A 22,563-nucleotide genomic window follows, 5' to 3' on the forward strand; every position below is an offset into this window, starting at 1 on the left:
TTAACATAGACCTTTCAATTCAAGTGGCTACTCCAAATAGAGGACTCACTATCAGAATGGTAAACTGCAAGTGAGTAACACAGTGCAGTGATCTGAAGCTTAACTAACTTAATATTCCTTTCTGCTATTTACATCACCTTTTCTGCAGGTGAGACTAGGAGTGCTTCAACAAAAAGAGCCACCAGAACACAGATCCTCCTGGTCCATGCTATGGAGCACAGACCTTGAAGGAAAGGTGGTGTTCAAGACATAAATCTCACGATTTTTATGAGTAAAGTCAGCTGCAATTATTGAGGTAGCAGGTACAAAGCCTCGAATCCCTAATAAGAGAGGTTGAAAACAGACTTCTCCTTGAAGTTGAGATAGAGAGAGATGATGCCATGTCTGGGAAGAGATCAGGAGAAGACACTGGCAGATTCCTGCATGCCCTTAGAGGGACTGGAAGTCCAACTTCAGAACATATTTGTTACACTGTATATGGCTCACAGAGACAATCAGTAACCTGTTTGAAATTTTACCTATTGAAAAAATAGATCCAGTCAGTCTACCCACCTCCCCATCTCCTGCATGTGCTCCTGCATTTTGGCTAGGATAGTTTATTTTCTTCTCAGGGGCTAGTATGGGGCTGTGCTCTGTATTTGTGCTGAAAACAGGGTTGATAACACAGGGATGTTTTCATTACTGCTGAGCAGGGCTTACACAGCATCAAGGCCTTTTCTGCTCCTCACATCAACCCAGCAGCGAGAGGGTTGGGGATTCACAAGGAGCTGGGAGGTGACACAGCCAGGACAGCTGACCCCAGCTGACTCTAGAGATATTCCAGATGATATCATGCTCAGCAATAAAACTGGGGGAAGAAGAAAGAAAGAGAGGGACATTTGGAGTGATGGTATTTGTCACTGTCACACATGATGGACTCCGGCTTTCCTGGAGATGGACAAACATCTGCCTGCTGATAGGAAGTGGTCAATGAATTCCTTGTTTGTTTTGCTTGTGTGAGTAGCTTTTGCTTTACCTATTAAGCTGTCTTTATCTCAATCCATGAGTTTTCTCACTTTTACAGTCTTCCAGTTCCCTTCCTTATCCCACCAGAGGGGAGAGTAAGCGAGCAAGTTGCATGGTGCTTAGTTGCTAGTTGGGGTTAAACCATGACATGGCAGAAAGTCAAAAACTTGATCAAGCAAGTGCAGCAGCTTATTCAGGGGGATGAATTCACACCTGACAAACAAAACAAAACAAAAAAAACCAGGACAGCCTGCAAGTCTAAACTCCAACAATGGTGAGAAACATGTACATGCCTCCAGTTCATCCCAGACCACCATATACTCTGTGGACACAGCAATAGCCATGAATGATAAGGAAAAGGAGGAAATCCATCTTCCATCTGATCTAGAAACTTATCACTGACCCTTTTGGCTGTGACAAGGCAAGAAGCAGTTAACTGAAATGATGTAGTTGAGTCCTACCAGCCTGAAAGACCCCAGGATTGATGGGCAATATGGAATATACATCAGGTCATGTGGCAGTCCTTTTGGAGTTCTGTCATACATTTTCCAGCAAATCTTGGTGCTGCTGGAGTTTCTCACCAGTTTTAGTTCCCTAAACAGCTCCAGAAGCAGAGAGAGAGATTTAGATGACAGTTTTAGCATTGTTGACACCAGGTATGGGGATAACCAAGTTAGTTCTACTAGTCCTAGGGAATGCAATGACAGGAGTGGTGGAGTTGATGTACCCAGGACCCACATTGCTGTGACAGGCAGAGAACTGCTGCAGTGGATAAAGAAGGAAACAAATGCTTACAGCACTTCAGTGGCTGGACTGTTTCTGGGGATGACCAAATCAGAAGCCTCTGTGGCAATTAATCACAAGGATCTGAGAGTACTCAACTTTACCATTCTGGAAGGGAGAGACAGAGAGACTTCCTTGGGATGGCTTTCTTAGGAGGATGGCCAGCAGAAGATCAAAGATAAAGCAGGTGGAGTCATCTGACTGCTTTCCACCTCACAATACCCACTGGGTCTCACACCAGTGAAAACTTTCATGGCCTTCTCAAGCAGAAATTTTCTGTAGTTCAAGCTCACCATCCCTTCCAAGTTTTAAAGGACACCATGTGGAGTAAGACCTTCTCTATCACACTAATGAAACCCTGTACATGTGTCAGAAGACGAAATTCAGCCTCAAAGTAGGGGCACACCCAGGTGTAAAACAGCCTTGGGAGATAGCACCAAAGATAAGCAAAGCACAGCTTCTACTGAAAACTCAGAGTAGCAATTGGGCAGCAGAGAGAAAATGAAATGAATGACCTGAGAACTAGTGACCTTGCACACACTGAGCAAGAAGCTGAACACAGTCCCTAAAGTAACATGTTTCTGGTTTCAAGTGGCCATTTGAATTGAGGCCATTTGAATATCCATAATCTGAATGTATTTGCAGACTACCACTCCAAAAAAATAAAAAAACCAGGACTTTCAGTTGCAGCTTCATATTAAATAACAAAAATCTGCAAACTTGAAAACTATGCCTCCTCATTTACTGTGTCCTTTGCAAATAATTGAGTCCTATTCCAATTTGCACTTAATTTGATTACGATAGCTAACAGCAAAATGAGGTGTTACACATCTTTTTGTAGTCTATTAAATTTAACTTAAATCCCACACATGTATAAAGTTATGACTGATCAGTGCACAATGCTACTCAGCAGAAACTCAGCATGATTAAACGTGTGAAAAATTTCTCCCTGCAAATATGTTGTGCCACTGACAACTCTGAGAGAGCAGTAGTTAACTTATGATAAAGTCCACAAAATTACATTTCTTAATCATTTCAGATAGGGAATAAACAAGTCCAAAGTGATCTAGATGAACTGAAAACCACAATAAATTAACAAAAAGGAAAAATATACAATCATACTTCATATGAATCTGTACACATTGGACTGTGATTTAAAATAATTTATGTGGATAAGTGCACATTTTTATTTACTTGTTTAGCATAAAACATAGATTTTCTTTTTTCAGTGGCCTTCAGACTCTAAAGCTTCAAATAAAAAATTTGTTTACTTCATGTTACTAAGAAATTGATCTATAAAGACATTTAAGAAACTAAAAAAAAACCAAAATAGCAGAGGACATTTTTAATTTGAAAAGAGTAACCTTATTATCTCAGTTATTTCTATATCAGTTTTCACCATAAACATTTATTTTTCTATTGCCAGCCATAAGAATTTAGGTTAGAAGCCAAAAATTAAGCCAAATCTCTGATTCTGAGATGCTGAGTACTACCATCACATAAATCATTGTAACCTCATCCCTTTCAGAGTATATAATTAAATTTACACTAGAGAATTTATCTTCCTTTATGCAAAGATATTACTGGGCCACACATCAGAACAAATGCCTGAAAGCAGAGGTTAGCTCATATTTAGCTTGAACATGTCCATCAAAAAAATTATCCAGAGCAATATTACTTTCGCAAGGCCAACAGCAACAACAGACAGCTATAATTTACATGCCAAGTTTTTTACATTTGGATGACAATACCACTTATCCATGAACCACTAAACAGAAATATGTAAGAACTATTTAGCAGAATGTCTAGTTTGTAAAAAGTCTCTGTAAACACTCGGAGAACTGCTACTACTACCTAGCCACTCATGTTTCTTCTGTTCCACCTTTTACAAATACGTAGAGTAACATCACAGTCCTGGTGCCCAGACAAGACAGTCTGTATTAAACCTTCTCTTCAAAAATGAAAGCAGGTATGAGCTTGGTGAAAAGAAAGCTGAGCTAGGTATGTACAAGATTTATAAAATCATGAAGGCAGTAGATAAGGTGAGTGTAGAACTGCTATTTAACAAATTGCACAGTGCTTGAACCAGTGGACATCTGCTGAAAACTGAAGAAAAATCTGAAACTGAGGAGAAAAGATAAAATCGTGCACTTTTAAATGTGATTGCTAATGAACTACAGCAGTTTGCTGCCAGAAAATGCTGGATGCAAACAGCATTTAATCAAATGTATTCTGGAATAACAACTCCATAAATGTCTATATACTAAAAGGATGAGGCAGACATCCCTAAATCCTGCATCTCTGGACATTATAAGGGGAACAGACTAAAGAAGTGGCCAGGCTTATGCGCTGTCCTTAAACAGTATGTCCCATTGCCATTTGGAGGCCAAATTCTGGGCTGGGGAGACCCTGTTGAGACCCTCTTGGGTATTTCTTCTGCTCTCCAATCTTCAAAAAGTTTTGAAGTTCATTGTTGCAAAAGATAGTAAACCTTCAAGGATAAAGCACCAAGGATAAAGCACACTGTTCACAGATGTGCCACAGGCCAGATGGGCAGCTCGCTACCACAAAAGGTGACTACCTACCCAGAACAAGCCAAAGCACTGACACAAGGTACTGCTAGAGGAAAACATGCCAAATCTGGCAGCCCAAGAGAAGTGGGGTTGCTGCTGCTCTATGCCCCCAGGTCCAATCAGTAGCAAGGCTGAAAATGGCTTCCCAACAGGAACACATACACAGAGTAAACATATACATATGGCTATATACATATGTACACTATGTACATATATATGGCTGGACATACAGATCACAGACAGACACTCTGAGCACTCCTACCTCATGCTGGTCCCTGATCTGGCTAAGCAGGACTAAGGTCCATTAATGGGAATATATCTTTGTGTCCAAGCTAGGCTCAGAAACTCAGTCTGCCCAGTAGTCAGTCCTGGATCCCAGTCTCCCCAGTTGCTGTATCTGGACATATCAGCCCTCAAGGATGCAGTCCCATTTGCTTGTACAGACCACTGCACACACAGCCAGACCTGTTTAGGACTCCCTGATCCCTACAGACCCTTTCTTGTGCTCTTGTCCCTATAGACCAGCATCCACTCTCAACCCAGAGATGGCCCTCAGAGACCTCCAAACCCACTCCGTCCCCCAGCCCACTTTACCTACTCACCGACTCACTCATCTTTGCCAGCAATCACACCCATACTCACCCCAGTTGCTGCACCACAGACAACCCCCTCTACACCCATACACCCAGGGAGTAAAAGAGCCCCTTACTGGAGAAAGTTGAAGGTGGAGTTATTGAGGAGACAGAACAGACTGTGCAGGTCAGGAGCAGATTGTGGCCAGACAAGTGTCCTGGCCAGCCCCTGCTGGCATGCAAACCAACCTTTTATTCAGTTATCTACTCCCCACATTTGTTCCTTCCCATATCACCCAAATCCCTCACTCTCTCCACCTTTGGTTCATCTCTTAGACATTCCATAGTATGTTCTGTGCAATTCCCTAAAGCTTTTCCCCTGCATCCCCCAATGTGTCCCACACCCCCAGCTAGTAACGCTCTTAGCCCAAAAAGTGAACTGGGGTGCTGCTCCCTTATTGTTCATGGTGATAGGTTTCACTCCTGGATGCTGGGCTGAGGCTCTGCAGGGACAGGCCTGGAAGGAGACTAACAGGATGTCCCTTTCTCTGAGTCCTTAATCTGGGTTTCTGCCTGCCCCTGTGCTACTCCGGGTTGTGGAGATGGACCTCTCATGGTTCGCCTGTGATGGGCCCAGTAGTAGCTTGGCAAAGTTCTGTTTGGGCTCCCCACTCTGTATCTGGGCATCTCTGTGGGTGTGCAGATGAGCTTTATCACACAACCAAAGAGGTACCACCGCAGTCAGCAAGCCTTGAAATGCAACGACTTTCTGCCAGCTTTCAGAGTTCTAACACACAGATTAAATCTGCCACGGGTCACCTGTTTTTTAAAATGAGCTGTGATGATCAGTTCCCTTTCAGCATCTCTTAGAAATCATCACATATTGCTCGCCATGAACCAAATATGGTTATTAATGATCAGGTAAATCATATAATGAAGCAGGAGTCAGCCCAGGTTGTAGTTAGTAAGTGCACGTCCCTAACGTTACAGCTTCAGCAATCTCATCAAGGTCAAGGCAGCTACTTGAGTGGTTAAAACAAAGCCTTTCTGTCTCAGCAGAATTGGGGCCTCACACATAGAGCTCCTGATCTGCAGATAGATATGCCTTGGGCCTCATCCAGTACCCAGTCCAGTGCAGTCTTTTCACTGACAAAGGCATGCTTTGGATCAGCCTCTAGGATCACAATACATTCATTTTTTTCAATTTCATTTTTTTGGGTTTATTACCTCTCTGTTGCTCTTCTGTTCCATTAAGTTGCTTTTGTGCTTCTTCAATTTTGTCTGCAAGAAAGAGAAGTCGTTATTAAAATACATATATAAAACGCACAAGATTTTAGTAAGTCATTTACTGCAATCCATCTTGAAATATCTGCTTATATTTAGGAGTGATACCATTCATGTGTAAATATGTGGTACATTATGAGTAATACAGCCATATAAAATTTTATCATGTTTTACCAGGGAGGCTATTGACGTGTTAAATTACACGGAACTGCCGAAAGAGAAGCACTGGCATCGGATTTGCAGTCAACAGCTAATCCCACTGTGGCTCTGTACCATCTATAATAATGTATGCAGTCAGAGGACTCTCTGGAATAGGTATTATGGTGCATTACAGAGTATTTTAATACATTTCTGAAAAATGCTGTTAGAACAAGACAATGTGGCATTAAACACACTGATAGAAACAGCAAACAGGATTTGCTAAGTGAAGCAATGAAGCCAATACTGTCACACAGGGGTAGGAGGGAGCAAGCAGCAGCCCCCACCTTACTCCTCTGTGAAATTACAGGAAATTTCCATATACACAGTGGGAGCAACGAGAGGCCTTGAGTCTTTACTCTCTCCCTGTCTTCACAGTTCACTTGCTGCCCCCCAGACACATTGGTGTTGGAATGAGAATTGTGCTTCTCCCGCTGTTGCACAGAAGGCACAGAAGGTTCTGCGGGAAGGGGAGACCTCGTTCTGCACGTGCATATGCTTGCATGTGCAGAACAAGAAGCAAGGGGCAACTGCAATAAATAAAAATTTGACACCCATTTCTTTTTGGTAGCAAACAGTCCCAAGTGGTTTCAGGATTAGAAGCTGTGTTGATAAGAAGCAGCGGCGGTGGGAGAGGCTGAGCTCTACATCAAACTATGGCCTGACCAGTCTAGATCTGAGCTTGAAAGATGGCTTTCAGATATAGCCGATCATTTTCCAAAATACCTGGGAAAACCTTTTTTTCTTCTATTATCTTTTTTCTTTTCCCTTGGTGGGGGCAGTTTTTATTAACAGAATGTATCTGGATTCATCCTAAACCTCTCAAACTCTACTGGTACAACTCAAGAAACACCAGACTTTATGGCTGCCATGCACAGAAGGAGGACGATAGCTCTGTAAAGTCCTCAACCTCTTTCTTCACGAACGTTGAGGCTTTACTCAGTCTGACTTTTACTAACCCTTCCTATACAACACAAGGTTTCTAGAAAATGGTCCTTTCTTCAACAAACTGCTAAATCGATGGGTTTAAATGACTTCTCTATTATTTATCAGCTGAACCACTCAAGCACGTTGGAACCATTTGTTCACAGCTAAAGTTTGAATTTGTTTCCCAATTATTTTCTCAGTAGACCCAAATAATTATAACTGATTCAAACCCTTCTTGCAGGTGTTGAGTTTTGTTGAGCAGTTCTGCATTTCTGTTTTTCAGAACAAGTACCAGGTTTCCTTCCTCACTAAAGCTCAGTAATTTCTCTGCTGTACATTGTCCCAGAGAATGAACCAAAACATCTCACAAGGAGGTTAACACGGCAGACTCCCAGAGGTTCTAATGAGAAAGACTACCACCGCAATTTTAAAAGCCAAACTTCTTCCTGCTTCTCAGGCTAGTGAGACATACATACATATTTAAAGGGAAGTTTTATCACAATTTCTTTTGTACTGACTTACTGGCTGCTGAAGACAAAAACAAACAACTCCAAAAGAGAACAACCCTTCACCAGTTCTTTCCCAAGCCAGTTATGCAGGCTTACTTATGCAGGTTTACTTTAAACACTGAAGACATGATATTTAACACCTTCCTGTATTTTAGTTACTGCTGAAATATTAGATGCATCAATGCATTTTTGTATAGAAAGGGCCAAATAAGTCGTAAATAACAATTTCTAACAAAATAAGAGGAAAAGTAAACAACGCATCCTTTATACACATGTGCCACTAAAACTATCAGAGAAAAATGTATCTAACAATGCTATCCTGTTTTCCCACAGATTATTCCTTTACAGAAGGGTTATGGAAGAAACAACTCACAAAGTTGCACAACACTTGATGAAATACATGAATATACAGGAAAAAAAAATCAACAAACTAACCTGTAAATGAAGCATTAATATTTACCAAAAAGCAACAAGAAATCAAAACCATAGTTTGGCTGTCATACTCACTTCCCCTCTGTTTAGAGATAAATCTAACATGCAATATACAGTGTTTCTGCCTTCAGAGGATGTAAAAGATTAGTTTCATTATTAAAACAATTATCTGCATATTTCACATAAATGCTACAAGAAATATATGCATTTAAACTCACAATCATCCTATTTTATAGAGAAAAATTTTGGAACCACACTACATTAGACTGCCAGAAAGATTAAATGCTTTGATCTCCTTAGCTGAATTCTCTTTCTCTTAGTGGAAAAAAATCAGTTCCTATCAGTAATTCCCAGCCACTTCTTTGTCAGACTGTAATCCCAAACAAAGAACCACAGATAGCAGAAATAATAGCTAGGTAAACATGTGCTTGGTACACCGCCAGAAAGTCTCCTACACTTCCTGCATCTCCTGATACATTTTCGCCAATGAATTATATTTGCTGCATTTATGTCTCCATACCTATGGAAGTATCCCTGTGCAGAACAGTTTTGAGCACTGTGAACACTGAAAAAACTCAAATGGTGCCAGAAGCCGAGAGCAATGACTTGGACTGTAAATGAGGCATGGGTATTAACATCAGTCTAAGGCTAAATGTTTTACTGAAGGTCTACATCCTCATAATGGCCAATATCACACAGATACTTGCTCTGGTTATTACACCAAGGCATGTTTAAACCATTGTACAAAATCCACGGCAGCTGCTTCCCAGCCTGCTGCATTTCACAGCTATGGATCCTATATAGGCAACTGCCTTACAAACTGCTGTGTTTCAGCCTGGAGGGAAGAGCTGGGTTATCTCCAGGGGCCATGGAGCAGGTGGTGAGAGCAGGCTTGGAGCCAAGTACCCCATCAACACCAAAAGGCAGCCTCCCCAGGTCTTCTGCCAGCTCGCAGGTATGCCAGCAATAACTTGGTAACTACATCAAATTTATATTATCCAGTCATCTCCTTCTCTTGTGTCTCATTAAATTAGCTGTACGTCAAACATCTTAACGAAGATTATTTCAGACAACATACCATATTCTTTCATAATTATATTATAGGTGCTCTAATGGTACATACCTTTGAAAACTCTTTATAAGCAAAAAATACATCACACAAAAATCATCTGCAAAGCCCCAGAGGAACTGAAAACTGACAGGTCCTCTATTATTTGGAACTAACATTATCCAATCCAATACTTGCTTGGTTTTGTATTATTTCAGAATTAAACCTGTGATACTGTCTAACCTGACAATTTTACAAAGGTAGCATTTCTTTATCACTGGAACATTATTTACTTCTATTAGGATAAGAGAAAGCAATTTAACTAATGGAAATTTCTAATATATGGTAGGTAGGGCGCCCTCTTTATTTCCTATAAATGTCAGAATAGTACATATCTTGACTACTTTACTCTAAGAGCTGTCCTAACGTCCCCCACCTTCAGCAGACAGCCTTCTGGAGTAGTACACATCTAGAAGAAAATGACAGTGACAGATACACTCTCATTTAAGATGGGACACTTCTCACCAAGTGCTTAGTAGAGGGGAAAAATGAAGCCACAATGAAAGAGAAAATCATCATATGCATCACTGTATAGAAAGGAGATTCCACATGACAGCAGTGTAACAAGCCAGCTCTTGTGGTTATCCCAGGCAGGTGCATGCCACAAAAATGCAAATCACATGTAACATCATGTTTTATTTATATCTATGTAGTACATACACACATGTACCTGCATGCACATAAAAGAAAATGAACAACATGTGTGCAACGGTTTTTCTTACTCCAGCATTAAACCTTTTCATGTTGTTCTCTCTCAGCAGGTATCTGCTGTGTGGAAACATCATCAAATTCTTTGAGGTTTTAAATATATAATGCAACTGTGCTTTTTAGGAATGCAAGGAAGGAGACTGGTACACAGTAAAATATGTGTCTTGTTTTACACACCTCCCACTGTGATAGATTGTTAAATGGATACCAGCAGTCTGAGTTAGATATGATGGTGCTGTGGTGGGTTTTTAAATGAAAAAATAAACCAGACTTTTCAACAGCTTTACATTCTCTGTTTTTGATCTTCACTGAAAGATATAACCTCACAGATTTTAATTAATTCACAAATCAAATACAGTTTTGTGCTGGTTTAAAAGTTAACCAGCAGGGGGAATGAACCCAACTCAAAGGAGAGATTATAAGTCAGAATAACAATTTATTAAAATAATACAGTAAGTACAATAATACAAACAAACAATTGGTCTCAACCCACAAAAACCCAAATGTGTAACCCAGTGGGCCCTGTTTGAGTCCAAAGTAAAGGGAGAGGGGAAGAACCTGCTGGTGGGAGAGCTGCTGCAGTCTGGGCAGAACTGGTGATCGCAGTCCAGTGGTGGTCTAAGTCTGGTTGAGAGCGATGAGATGCAGCCGTCCTCTGGATCCCACGAGTGGGTTGAAAAATGTTCCAAAACTCCAAGATTATATATCCTCCAGTTCAGGCAGGAAATGTTCCAAAACTCCAAGATTATATATCCTCCAGTTCAGGCAGGAATGCTTGGTACTCCCCTCAGGGCGGGGAGTTCACAAAGGGTGTGAGGACAGAAACATCCTTCTATCTCACAGGCCTCTTAACACCTAGTTTATAGCCTGAGGAGTCAGGCTCTATGGGTAGAAGGTGCGAATAGTCTATTGACAACAATAGTCTAGTTTCTGGGAAATGACATGGAAGGCTATAGAATACAGTTTTGGGTTACACCCACCATGATGAACTGATCTCAGCTGTCCTAACTAGGACAAGTTTATAGAGGTGGGTTTTTTTTAAAATATATCAATGTATACCAACTTGAACATGTCTACATGTATTAGAAATACATAAGAATTTTTAGAAAGATTTTAAAGGCCTTATTTTTTTGGTGAGTTCAGGAAGGAAAATAAAGGTTAGGAATTTCAGCAAGGAAAGCAGAAATACTGAAAAGTGTGAGGTTTGTAAAATATGAAACCAGTAACTTCTGACAGCAATTTAAGCTGGAGTAAAATAAATTGTCCAGTTGTGGGTTTGTTTGTGGGTTTTTCATCTCTTTTTTTTTTTTTTCTCACAAGAGTCCCCATGTCAGCATAATGAGATGACTTGGTCTTGTTGAACAAGTTGCCCCATACAATGACGACACACAGAGGAATGAAGAAGTAGTCACTGAGGAAGGTCTACTTATAAGGCACCAGGAAAGCTTACATGGGAGTGGTGGGTGAGAAAAGTTCATTAAGCTTTTGCAAACTGCCCAAACATGAGTATTTTTCATTGCACATATTTGCATGTGTCTGCATCACTGTAAAAAGGGGGGTTTTTTTTACTTCTTGTTGAAGACGTACAACTAGTGCTCTAGAACAATAAAGAGGGCTCTGGTTTTGGTTTGTTTGTTTGTTTGTTTTTTGTAAATCACATATATTCAGTTTATGTATAAGTGGAAAATTAGCAGATTTAAACCATATTGGATACTGAGAACAGGTTACTTCATCAAAACTTAAAAATACAAGCTTATATCTTGCCTGAAAGGCTAGGGTTATATGTTCAAATACTTAACCAAAACAGCTGGAAGGAAAATGCCAACATATTTTTTACCTTCAGTTAGAGACAAGATCAACTCTCAGGCCTTAGGCCTGAGTCATCGCAAAAATACCTCCTTTGCAAAACAGCTTCAGATGGCAACAGTTTTTCTTCTTGCAAGAAGAGAGCAAGTGATAAGAGGCCAAGACCTTGTGTGGAAATCTCCATCTTCAGACTATTGAAACCTGCCAGGCTAAAGTGTCAGTAAAGTGCTTCACTTTTCACTGGATGAGAAGTGTGCCTGAAAGCACTTAATATTAAATAAATTAAACAAACAAACAAATAATAAAAAAAATACCCTGAGCACCAGACAGGCGGTGCAGAGTGGTCCAGCTTATAAAACATAAAATCATAGAATGGCTTGGCTTGGAAGGGACCCTAGAGATTGTATAGTTCTAACCACCCCAGCCATGGCCAGGGACACCTTCCACTAGACCAGGTTGCTCAAAGCCCCATCCCACCTTGGCCTAGAACACCTCCAGGACTCAGATTTGACATGGAGGGACCTGAGCCCACCGCCACTTCCCATCTGAGCCATTACACACCTCCCCCAGGGGTAAGACCTGTGCTCCGAGCACCAGTGCCCATGCAGTGCAGGCAGAGGCAGGGCAGGAAGGAAGGGCAGCCCTGTGAAGCCGATGAACGACGTAGGAAGCTGATGCAAGCCTGGAGCATTTCCCAGATGGCAGGTTTCCGTGGCAGTGTTTAATCCCAAGGCACCCTGCCTGCAGCTGGGGGGTACCCACCTGGAACTAGAGGGGATGCAGAAGCGCCCACGCCCCACAGCAAGGGGGCTGTGATGCTTGTCTTTTCCCTTTTGCTAGGAGGAGGAAAGGCTCTTTGCAACCTGCTAAAACAAGAACACCTTAGTCCCAGTGTATTTTGGTTAACTGGGATGAATCCCAAAACTTCCTTTAACCAGCTAATTAAGAAAAACAATAAAGGAAAAAAACCCCAAACCAAACCCCAAGAGTCTTGTCTGTACAAGGTGCCCATTAGGTTAATTGAGGGGTGGTGCAGCCAGTGTTTCTCAGTAGGAGCAGAGGCTTGGCAGGCCCTTGCATGCAGGCGGCCCTGCACAGCGGGACAGCCTCCAAACTGGAAACCCAGGCAGCACAGCCGGGGTCCCAACTGCACTCTGGGGACGGCAGCACTGTCATTCGCTGCTGAAGGTGGAGACACTGCAGCCAGGAGGTGCAAGGGGAGGTGGATCCGAGCATCTGAGGATGCCTTTGATGGCCCCAAGTTCACACTGCTGCCTATGAACACCTACAAAGCTGGCACACAGCAGGAAGAAGGCATTTCACAAAACGCAGTGGATGAAGCACTCTTTTCACTCAGATTTAAATCTGCTTTTAATTAGAAACCACTTTTCTGTCCCCATACATTTCCCTTTTCCAATTTAATGAGGAACTCTCAAGATTAAAAGAGATCAGATGAGGAAACACAGTCCCTTCATCTTTTCTGTAATTTTATAGTGTGGAAATTTGACATTTTTTGGCATATGGTTTATTTTGTTGTTTCTCCTTTCCTGTTTGGGGCTTAGAGAATCATAACACCACAGCTTAATGGGTTGCCAAATGCTGAGCCTCATCACTGGCAGCATGGATGTCTGCAGCCTACCAAAATGCAAGTGAAACAGATTAAATCTTATGTTTGTTAGAAGCTACTGGGTTTGAAGACTGTATAGCTGAAAGAGAGAGCGGGAAAAAAGACCTCTTAAAAATTATATAAATTCTAAACTCTTAGCAACTAGCAGGGTGATGCAGGAACAGTTGTCATATTAAAAATTATCAACTACCTTTTTAAACATCTAAAATGAGATTTTAAACATCTTAAAATGTTCAGCTAGTCATTATAACCTTGCCTAATGACCTGTTTGATGAGTTTTTCAGAAAAAAATGATGCATTTTCATTTTAATGTCAACTTTGAATGCTCATCATACTCCCTGCCATATATAATTATTTGCATTTAAAAATGAAGAACCCATGACAGATACTTTACATAACCCTGTTGAAAGCAGAAGATAAAATTCCTCCTCTTATTACTATCCATTTTAAGAAAAAAAGAGGGTTGCGAAAATACAATCTAAAATCTCCAGCTTAAACTTGTTTCAACAATGATCTGCTATACAGTATATACAATGAAAACAGTCAATGGAGAGGTTGTATATAAATTAAATATATAACGGCTTTATTCTTGCCATCACATATACCACTCACGAATGATAAGGGCTCCTAATGAGGTTGACAAGGTGTATGTACATAAGTTACATAAGCACCTTACTCTATCCCTGTGTCATTAATTTATGACTGGGGAGCTTTCAAGCTTTTTCTTGTTTGTTTGTTTACATGATTTGAATTTTTACTGTGAGGCTTTTAAATTCATTAAACACTGAGCACAGGAGGGGGTGGGGGGGAAGAAGTCTTCTGGATGGCTGTCGCCTTACAGAAGGATATAACAACAAGCAAGGCACCTGTGGGGACAGGCACAGTAGCTGCCAAGCATAAAATTTCAGAAATGTATCTTCAGAAATACCTCCTGCCTGGCACCTTCTCACGCTGCATAGTGCAAGGGTAGCACTTTCCACAGCTAGCTCCTTTTTCACCTGCCCCACAAAGCCAGGTGATCTGGCATCCTGTGTGTGCTTCTGAGAGCACCAGCTGAGTCGCCAGAGATAATTCATTTACACATTGTCTCCCTCCGGTACCGAATTACAAACACAGGTACTGATTGCATTCCATTTGCGTGCAATTATCCATCTAGCCATCTAGCACAATAATTACCCCATCGCTATGTTGATCCTGGAGCATTGTTTTGCCCCACTGCCAGATTCCAGCTGCCTACTTAGGACAGGGTGATGATTATTATCACTAAAATCTGTGTAATAATTATTTAACAGCCTCTAGGGTATTCTCTGTTCGAGGCTTAATTTTGGCTTTCTGTTTTGGTTTTTTTTTTCCTATACCTAACCCAATATAGGTGCTAGAAGTTAAAATATTAAAGCTCTAGTACAACACCTTCTCCAAGCTGCTGCTATGAGCACCTTCATACGTTCTGCACTGAGACAGGTTACCTCCTCCAGCAGGTTTACTGGCCTATGATCTGTTGTCCCAAAACTGGAAAAAGGTGTGGTTTTCACTGATTTTTTTTTTAAGTCTGACATAGAGATTAAATAAATGCCAGTGAAATATCTGCAACCATTAAAAAAAACCAACCAACCAACCAACCAACTAACAACGTTTCCACTCACTGGAAACATATGTCAAAATAGTACATGGAGCCCAAAAGATTTCTTTTAATTCTCTGTTTTCTCAAATACAGAGCCTAAACCAAACAGTGGAGCCAGCCGCTTTCCAGCCAAATTGGGAAAAATGTTTCCATCCATCTTTCTGGTACTCTAAAAGCATTTGTTCTCAACTGCAAGGCTGCTGAGGGAGTGTTTTCCCAAGACAAAAAGGCACAAAACTGGTTCAACTGGTAGAACAACACTGAGAGTTGGTGTTTCATCACCTGAGACAACAGCATAAAGGCTTTCTGCAAGTTCTTTGAGGGGTCAAACTTCTATGTAATTTCTTCTTCTATTTATGGATTTTCTCAAACAGCACCAAGTCTACAAGGCAGACATAAGGTAAGTAGATACATTCAGCACTAGGAACCTATAGCATCAACAACCCTGTTTAAGCACAGATTAATTTTCTTAAGCTTAGCATATAACTCAAAAATCCTCTCTTTGCTGAGATCCCAAAATCTTGATAGAAATGGTTTAAATTATTAGATCTTTAATAGGACTTTGAATACTGAAATTCTTATAATTACCTGGTATTAAGATGGACAATAAATAGTACTGCTGGCTAAGGAAAAAGAAAATTATTGATGACTAACAAAAAATGAAACAAATCAAAAGCCTACAAGTCAAGCCAAAAGTCCAGCCCAACATCTTGGCTCCAGCAGCAGCCGATAGCAGAAGTCAAGGGAAAAGCAAGTCCTGGATTCTGAAGCCATGCCACTCTGAAGTGAGCCCCAAGAGCTGTACTTAAACCTCATGAGTCCCACAGATTATTCATACATTAGTTTCTCCAAGTGGGTTTTGAATTCATGGCAGCTTTTCACATCTCTCTTCTTCAAACTGCAGGGCCTCATCTACTTAAATCATTCTTTACACAAAAGCTGTTCAATAGACTTATGACCTCTGCGGCTTTTGCAGTGCCATTTTATCCTCTTTGGAGATGGAAGTGAAGAAGGGAAAGGCAATCAGGAGGAAGACATCAGAATTGATCCCACTGTTCGTGATGAAGGCACACCACAGATGCTACTGTAACAGATAAGTTTTTCTGTACTACTGCCATCAACATTCCTAATGTTTGTTTTTTGACAGCTAGCAAGTACACAATTGACTTCTCCCCACAAATATATGACCCCCAGATCTCATGCCCAAGTGTTAACAACTCAAGTTAAATGAAAAGTCTGAATATTTTTCCTGTGGACATCACTTTGCATTTATCTGCACTGAATTTCACTTGTCATTTTGCAATACGGTTGCACAGCAACCTAATGTCATTTAGAAATCCTTTGCATTTTCATTTGCATTTTCATCTTTACCTCCCTGGATAACTCCATCAAATCGGCAACACTGCCATTCACTATGCCTGCTCTTTTCCCAGATCACTCAAGCAAACGGGAATCAACAGAGGCACATTTCTATTAACTGTAAAACAGCAGGCAGTGTTTGTCTGCTAAGGAGCAGATATCGACTGCAAAATGTGTAAATATCAGCTTCTCAATAAATTTACACACAAGAGATTTTTCTCTTGGGGTATGTTGGGAGAGTTGACTCGATACTCTGTCATTCTTCTTTTAAACCTTGTCCTTACTTCCAACCTATCTTTAAAATCCAGCCCGTCCCAACAACATCATCCCTACGCCATGCAGATCAAAGTACAAAGTGCCTCTGGGTCATCACCTCCAGTCACCCTGCCCACTCCTTCCTCACCAGCTCCTGCCAGTGCTGGAGCATCTTCATGTAGCATCCTTATAATTGGACTGACTCTAACACACAGTTTAGAGCTTCTTCCAGCCTGAAGGGCAGCTGCCATTTCACACTACTCGGTAAATCCCCTTTGAACAGGGTTGCAAAATCACACCTTCAAATTCAAAATTCCTCTTTAGTATAACTAAACACTAAATGCGAAGTCAAAAATTTTCATCAATTTAACTATGGTATCTCATTTTTTGCTCGCTTGTTTTTCCGAGAACTTAATAAGTTTTAAGTGTTACATGCTGTGTGAATGAAGTCCAGCTGTCATAACGGCATCGGTGGGTCTTAGCACTAAAGAAACAAAAACCTAAAAGTCCACCACTAACTTGTTATGCTAAACCTTGCTCTATGGACTTTGCAAGCTTACTTTTCCACAGTAATTTTCTATTTTTGCCCTGACTTTTTTCCATGTTGAATGAAATGTTACTAGCTGCAGCTTTAAAGTGAAAAATATCAACAGAAACTGGATTAACAAAATGAAAAATGCCTTTGAAAAACTAGTCAATACAAGCTGATGTAGAACTTAAGCAAGTCACAAAACTTAAGCAAGTCACTAAGATATATGTTTCTTGTTAACGGCATGCTGCAGCCATGAACAGAGGCTTAACCACTCTAAGAGGCTTACAAACAAAACAGCCCTAGGCAGTTCATGTTCCTTTCTCAGGGCAAACACAAACTGCGGATGGAAAATCTACGTATTAAGTGAATAACTCACTTCAGTGACTTATTTTACTGTTTTCCTTTACCTGCTCCCATTCTCCTTCAAGACCTGAGTCAAAAACTAGGTCTGAGTTTCGGCACCACTGAGCACTTGGGTGTTCTGCAGCCCATGTGCCATTCCTGTCAAAGACAGTGAAAATGGGGATAAACCATCTCTCCAGAAACTGATCATGCCCTAGTTATAGGCAGACCCTAAGCAGAGCAAGGAAGTTGTGGGACAATTACCCTACATCATCCAAATTTTCCCAGACATTCCAGAAGGTATGACTTGGGGAAGGAGGGGGCCAATCAGCAGGCACGCTGGGAGGAAATCAGGCACGTCAGGGAAATGTTTGGTATCGAAAGGATTTAGTTCACATTATTATGAAGAGATAATTTCTGGTCACAAGCACACACCAGCCTGCTAAGGCTATGCTCGGCTTTAAGCACTCACCTAGCTACCCTGCAAACTGCATGAGCCATTTTCAAGCTCCCTTCTGCTTCTCTTCTCCAAGAAGATTTCTGCTTGGAGCAGGATTGTGCTGGTCCCAAGACACTTGTTAAAACCTGTCTCCACCACCGTTGGCTCTCATCTCTCTCCTCCTCCGTGCCTGCTCCAGCTGGTCCTGGAAGCCAAGAAGGGAGGCTGGCCCTAGGACCACTGCTGCTGCAGGCTCCCCACTCCTGGTCCCACCTGAAGGCATGCTGCCCACCCTGGCTCACCTGTAAGGACAGCAATGTCCTCATTCCTGACCACTGCAAAAAGTCAAAATTGCTCAGATCATACAAACCCAGTAAAAGGAAGCAGAGACAAAGAACTAAATTTATAGAGAAAGCTGTGAAAGTACAATAGTGAAATCTTTAATGACGACTCCAAAGTAAACTCCTGATCAAAATTTGCTTCCTTCTCTTTCTTGGAGGAGTAATGAGGGTTCTTAAATTATTTGCCCTGGATGTTAATCAGCATCAAACCTAAAGGAAAAAACCCCGAAATGCTCTCTCCCCTCCTCTCCAAGAAATACAATAAATTCCTCCCCAACAAATAAAAGAAAATAGGCTGTCATTCCCTTTTTTTTATTACCTCCAAGATACCCTTGGATAACAAATCAGCTCTTAAAAAAAGTATTCCATAAAGTTGACACTGCAAATTTAGCTCATTGATTTTTATACAGAAGAAAGCTAGTTAGTACGAGAAGCTGAGAAGGTTTTGTTTAGTAAATAAAGAATAGGAAGCAAATATAGTAGTATGCAGATAGTTAAGTGTATTATTAATATTCTATAAAGCATTTTGAAAAATGAAGCAAAAATTGTATAGATTATCTCACATTCACTTCATCCCACAAGAAGTACAGTTCCTATTGCTATGGAACAGCAAACTCATATGAATTCTTGAAAAAAAACCCCAGCAAGTAAAAACTAAGCCAGTCCAATACCTAGTCCCCTTCCTCTCTTTTTCTAGGCTCAGCGGTGATATCTTCTTTTTGTACATGCAAGCTTAGGAAGATAATTAACGAGCTGTTTCTTATACACCTACAAAATGATGGCACTCTGCAATCTGAACATCACCCAGGTGCTTTTTCCTTTTTTATTTAGAATTCCTGCTCAATTTTGTGCTGTCTGATGGAAGATGAGGGGGTGGTGAGGAACATGGAGGAGAAAGCCACAGCAAGCTGCCGCACACACCATCCCATCCTGTGTTTGGAAGTGAACAACTCAGCCTGGAGGGAGTTCATTCCAACAGGGATGTGCTGAAGTGAGCATCCGGGGACTGCGAATCTTTAAACAAATAATGCTTTTTTGGCCTTTAACAAAAAGATTTCACACACATCAACTTGGTGCCACAACAGAGTAGAAAGACTTATATCCAACTTTACTCACTAATTTACAGTAAGATATTTTTTAGTTTGTTTTGTTGGAACAATGACTTCTGGAAAATATAGTGGGTAGGAGAAGAAATAATTAGAATGTGCTACTTGACTAAAATAATGAAAACGCATTTCATTATATAATGTTCTGAAACCGCTTTTTGTGTTTGTTTTTAATAGGTTTGTTCGGACATTTTCTTGGTAGCATTTAAATTAATGACTTAAGAAACAGCCAAAAATTTCCCAAACTACTCAGATTTTAAAGGGCATTTCCACACACCCCCCCGTATATACTGTTTATTTCAGTTTAAAATGTCTTACCTATTTACTGAAGTATTTTTCTCTTTTTTTTTTTCAACAGCTCAGCTAAAATAAACTTCTGCTTGAACTTTCCAAATTTCCTGCCCAAGCAAGGGTAACTGAGGCAAAAATTGTGCATGGTTAATAAGAAGAAAAATAACATTGGAATCTTCACATGCACAAAGAAGGGAAGGAGGAGAGAGAACAAGGCCAACTAGATGACCTCTCTTGCTCTTTGATTTCTCTTCTTTGAGGAGGTTCATGGTGACTAGCAAATCACTGAGCCTCTCTGACCTAGGCACCTGGAGTTGTGTTGAAGGAAAAGGTTTGGCCAGTTTCTCACTAATGCTTGTAAGAGCCCCACTAAACGCCAGGAACATTTCAACCAAACCAACAAATCAGTGATTGTCTGCCAAGGAACAAGTGTGGCTTCCCTAAGACTTTTCTCCACTTTTATCTTTTTACAGACCATCACACAAAACTGCTGGAATGACTGGATTTTCCAGCACAGAAAAGCCAGAAGCAAGGCTGGGCTTGGTGCTCCTCAACTTCTCTCCAGTTTCCTCTCTCACTAACCCCTTCTACGCCAAAAATCACATCAGCAAGACTATCCTCACCCCATCTCCTGCCATCAGATTCACCTGGTGCTGATATTTAAGGCTGTGAGTGTTGGGCATCCACCAAATGCACGTATCTGTTATTCCCCATGTGAACTGCAGTAGGTCAAAGTCTTCCTCCAACCTGGGGGAGACCTCAGGGTGTGCACAGAGCTCAGAGACCATTTTTCTCTCTTTCTTTGTGGTTCTTAAAAGTAGAGGCAAATAGTTTGCTGTGTGTGGAAGAGGATGAAGGAAAAGGAAAGGAGACAGGAGAACAAAGGCAGAATAAAAGACAGTACATGGGAAAAAAAAGAAGAAAATTATGAAGTACAATACAAGGCCAATAAACAGTGTCTACACTGTAGAAATGATGCACTTAAATGATTTGCTTCTTTTGATTCCTCTTTCCTCGGAAAATGATAGATCAGTTCATACTTTGAGGAATCTACTTAAGAGAAATCACAGCAAGTAGGAAAACACTAAACACATAATTTTCTATTTCTTTTCCCTTTTAACAAAACATTGGACAATATTTTATCAGTGACTAAATTTAATTAAAATAAATACTCTTACAGCAGATGACCTGATGCTTTCATATCTTTGGCAGTCTTTCTGTATAGCTTCTCATCTTCTGTAGCTACAATTCATAATTACAAACTAAATAATCTCAGGTTAATTCTGATACAAGATTAACTAATGTTGTATAGATTGTCACGTACTTGGCTTTCATGCTGTAGAATAAATTTTAAGCATATAATACTTTCAAAGAGAAAAAGAATAAAAACAATCAGTCACATCCAAAAGTCAACAACACACCCTACACCTCCAACATTCATGTGAAGTTTATGGTTTAGGTGTTTAAATATCTTAGTTTCCATTTAACCAATTTAGTAACTACTTCCAACCATATTAAACTCTGACAGTTTTATTTTTAAGAACTTTCAGAAATCAAGTTTTGTTCAAATTGAATACTTAACCAGTATTCATTAACAACTCAAGATAGGATTCAGTAACAGAATCTGACCTTAATTACCAATTATATACCGGATAAAATTTACGCTTTTGCACTCGTAGTACACGATCTTGAAAATGTTAGTGGCTGCAATTTTATTACCTCATGTGCTACAGTAAACAAAAGATTTGGAAATCGTTACTCCAAATTTAGCACAAAAGCAGGGACAAACCCAGAGGTGCTCATGAAAAAAACCTTGAAAAATTGAGATTGAAATCTGGAAAAACAGATACTGTTTTAAAATTATTATAAGGATATAGTTCTGAGCATGCAAATAGTTTAATTTCCTAGCTTAATTCCCAGTTGAACTACAGTCTATCATATGGCACCTTAGGAGTTGCCTCCTCATAAGATCGCCGGAGCAATGCAACCCAACCAGCACATTAGCAGCCTCAATTGTGGGCTATGGAGAAGTGTTTGTACCTGGAATGCTATTACAAGAATGCTAAGGCAAAAAGCCATAATCAAAGCACTGAAATACAGAAAGAAGGAAATAGGTCAAATCCCCATATCTATTTAAACTACTCGTAACATTGAATTTATGATGTTTTGGTTTATGGCACTGAGGAGGTGACCTGCAGGTCTTGATGACTCTCTGAGAACAACCACATAGCACACCAGGTTTATTCCTGAGCACTTTGCTGATTTATTTTTTTAATTCCTTGTGGGACACGACAGTATTTGTAGATAAAATACTGGGCTGCTTAAGGGAAAGTATAGACAATAATTATATAACTAGTTCAGAAATAGAAAAAGTTCAAAAAGCAATACAAATACCTAGGAGCCTGTAGATGATTCCCAATGAGGAGAGTCTAAAAGTTTACAGCAGTTTAATTTACAGAGAGGTGAGGAATATTTTACATAATCAGGGTATATTAAACAATAAATGTAATAGGGAAGGTCAAATTGAGCATTACTGGAAAAAAAAGACCAAACTGGAACTTAGGAGCTGAACATCTCACCAATTTTGTGTTACCAATTTATGTCAGCTCTCATTTCCTCCCCGCTTTCAGGCAGATATTTAGCTTTCCTACTGCAAATGAATTAATTGATCTATTCTGTTTGAGAAACACTTTTAAACACAATGAGACAGGAGCTCTTCAGTTTTTGTCATGAAGCACTAAAGCT

General features: G+C 40.4%; 1 protein-coding gene across 5 annotated transcripts in view; it reads right to left on the reverse strand.

Annotated features, from left to right (window-relative positions):
* The window catches only part of HIVEP1 (human immunodeficiency virus type I enhancer binding protein 1), a 128,663-nt gene that overhangs the window by 54,736 nt on the left and 51,364 nt on the right, over positions 1 to 22,563 (reverse strand). For all 5 annotated transcript variants that reach the window (XM_018077673.2, XM_018077672.2, XM_018077669.2 and 2 more), the window contains exon 2: positions 6,161 to 6,214. In XM_018077673.2, the coding sequence (XP_017933162.2) occupies positions 6,161 to 6,214 (54 nt within the window). The remainder of the gene's footprint in view (positions 1 to 6,160; positions 6,215 to 22,563) is intronic.

This window comes from Manacus vitellinus, unplaced genomic scaffold (assembly GCF_001715985.3).
Source record: "Manacus vitellinus isolate BGI_N305 unplaced genomic scaffold, ASM171598v3 scaffold_39_pilon, whole genome shotgun sequence".
In the NCBI taxonomy this organism is placed as follows: Eukaryota; Metazoa; Chordata; class Aves; order Passeriformes; family Pipridae; genus Manacus; species Manacus vitellinus.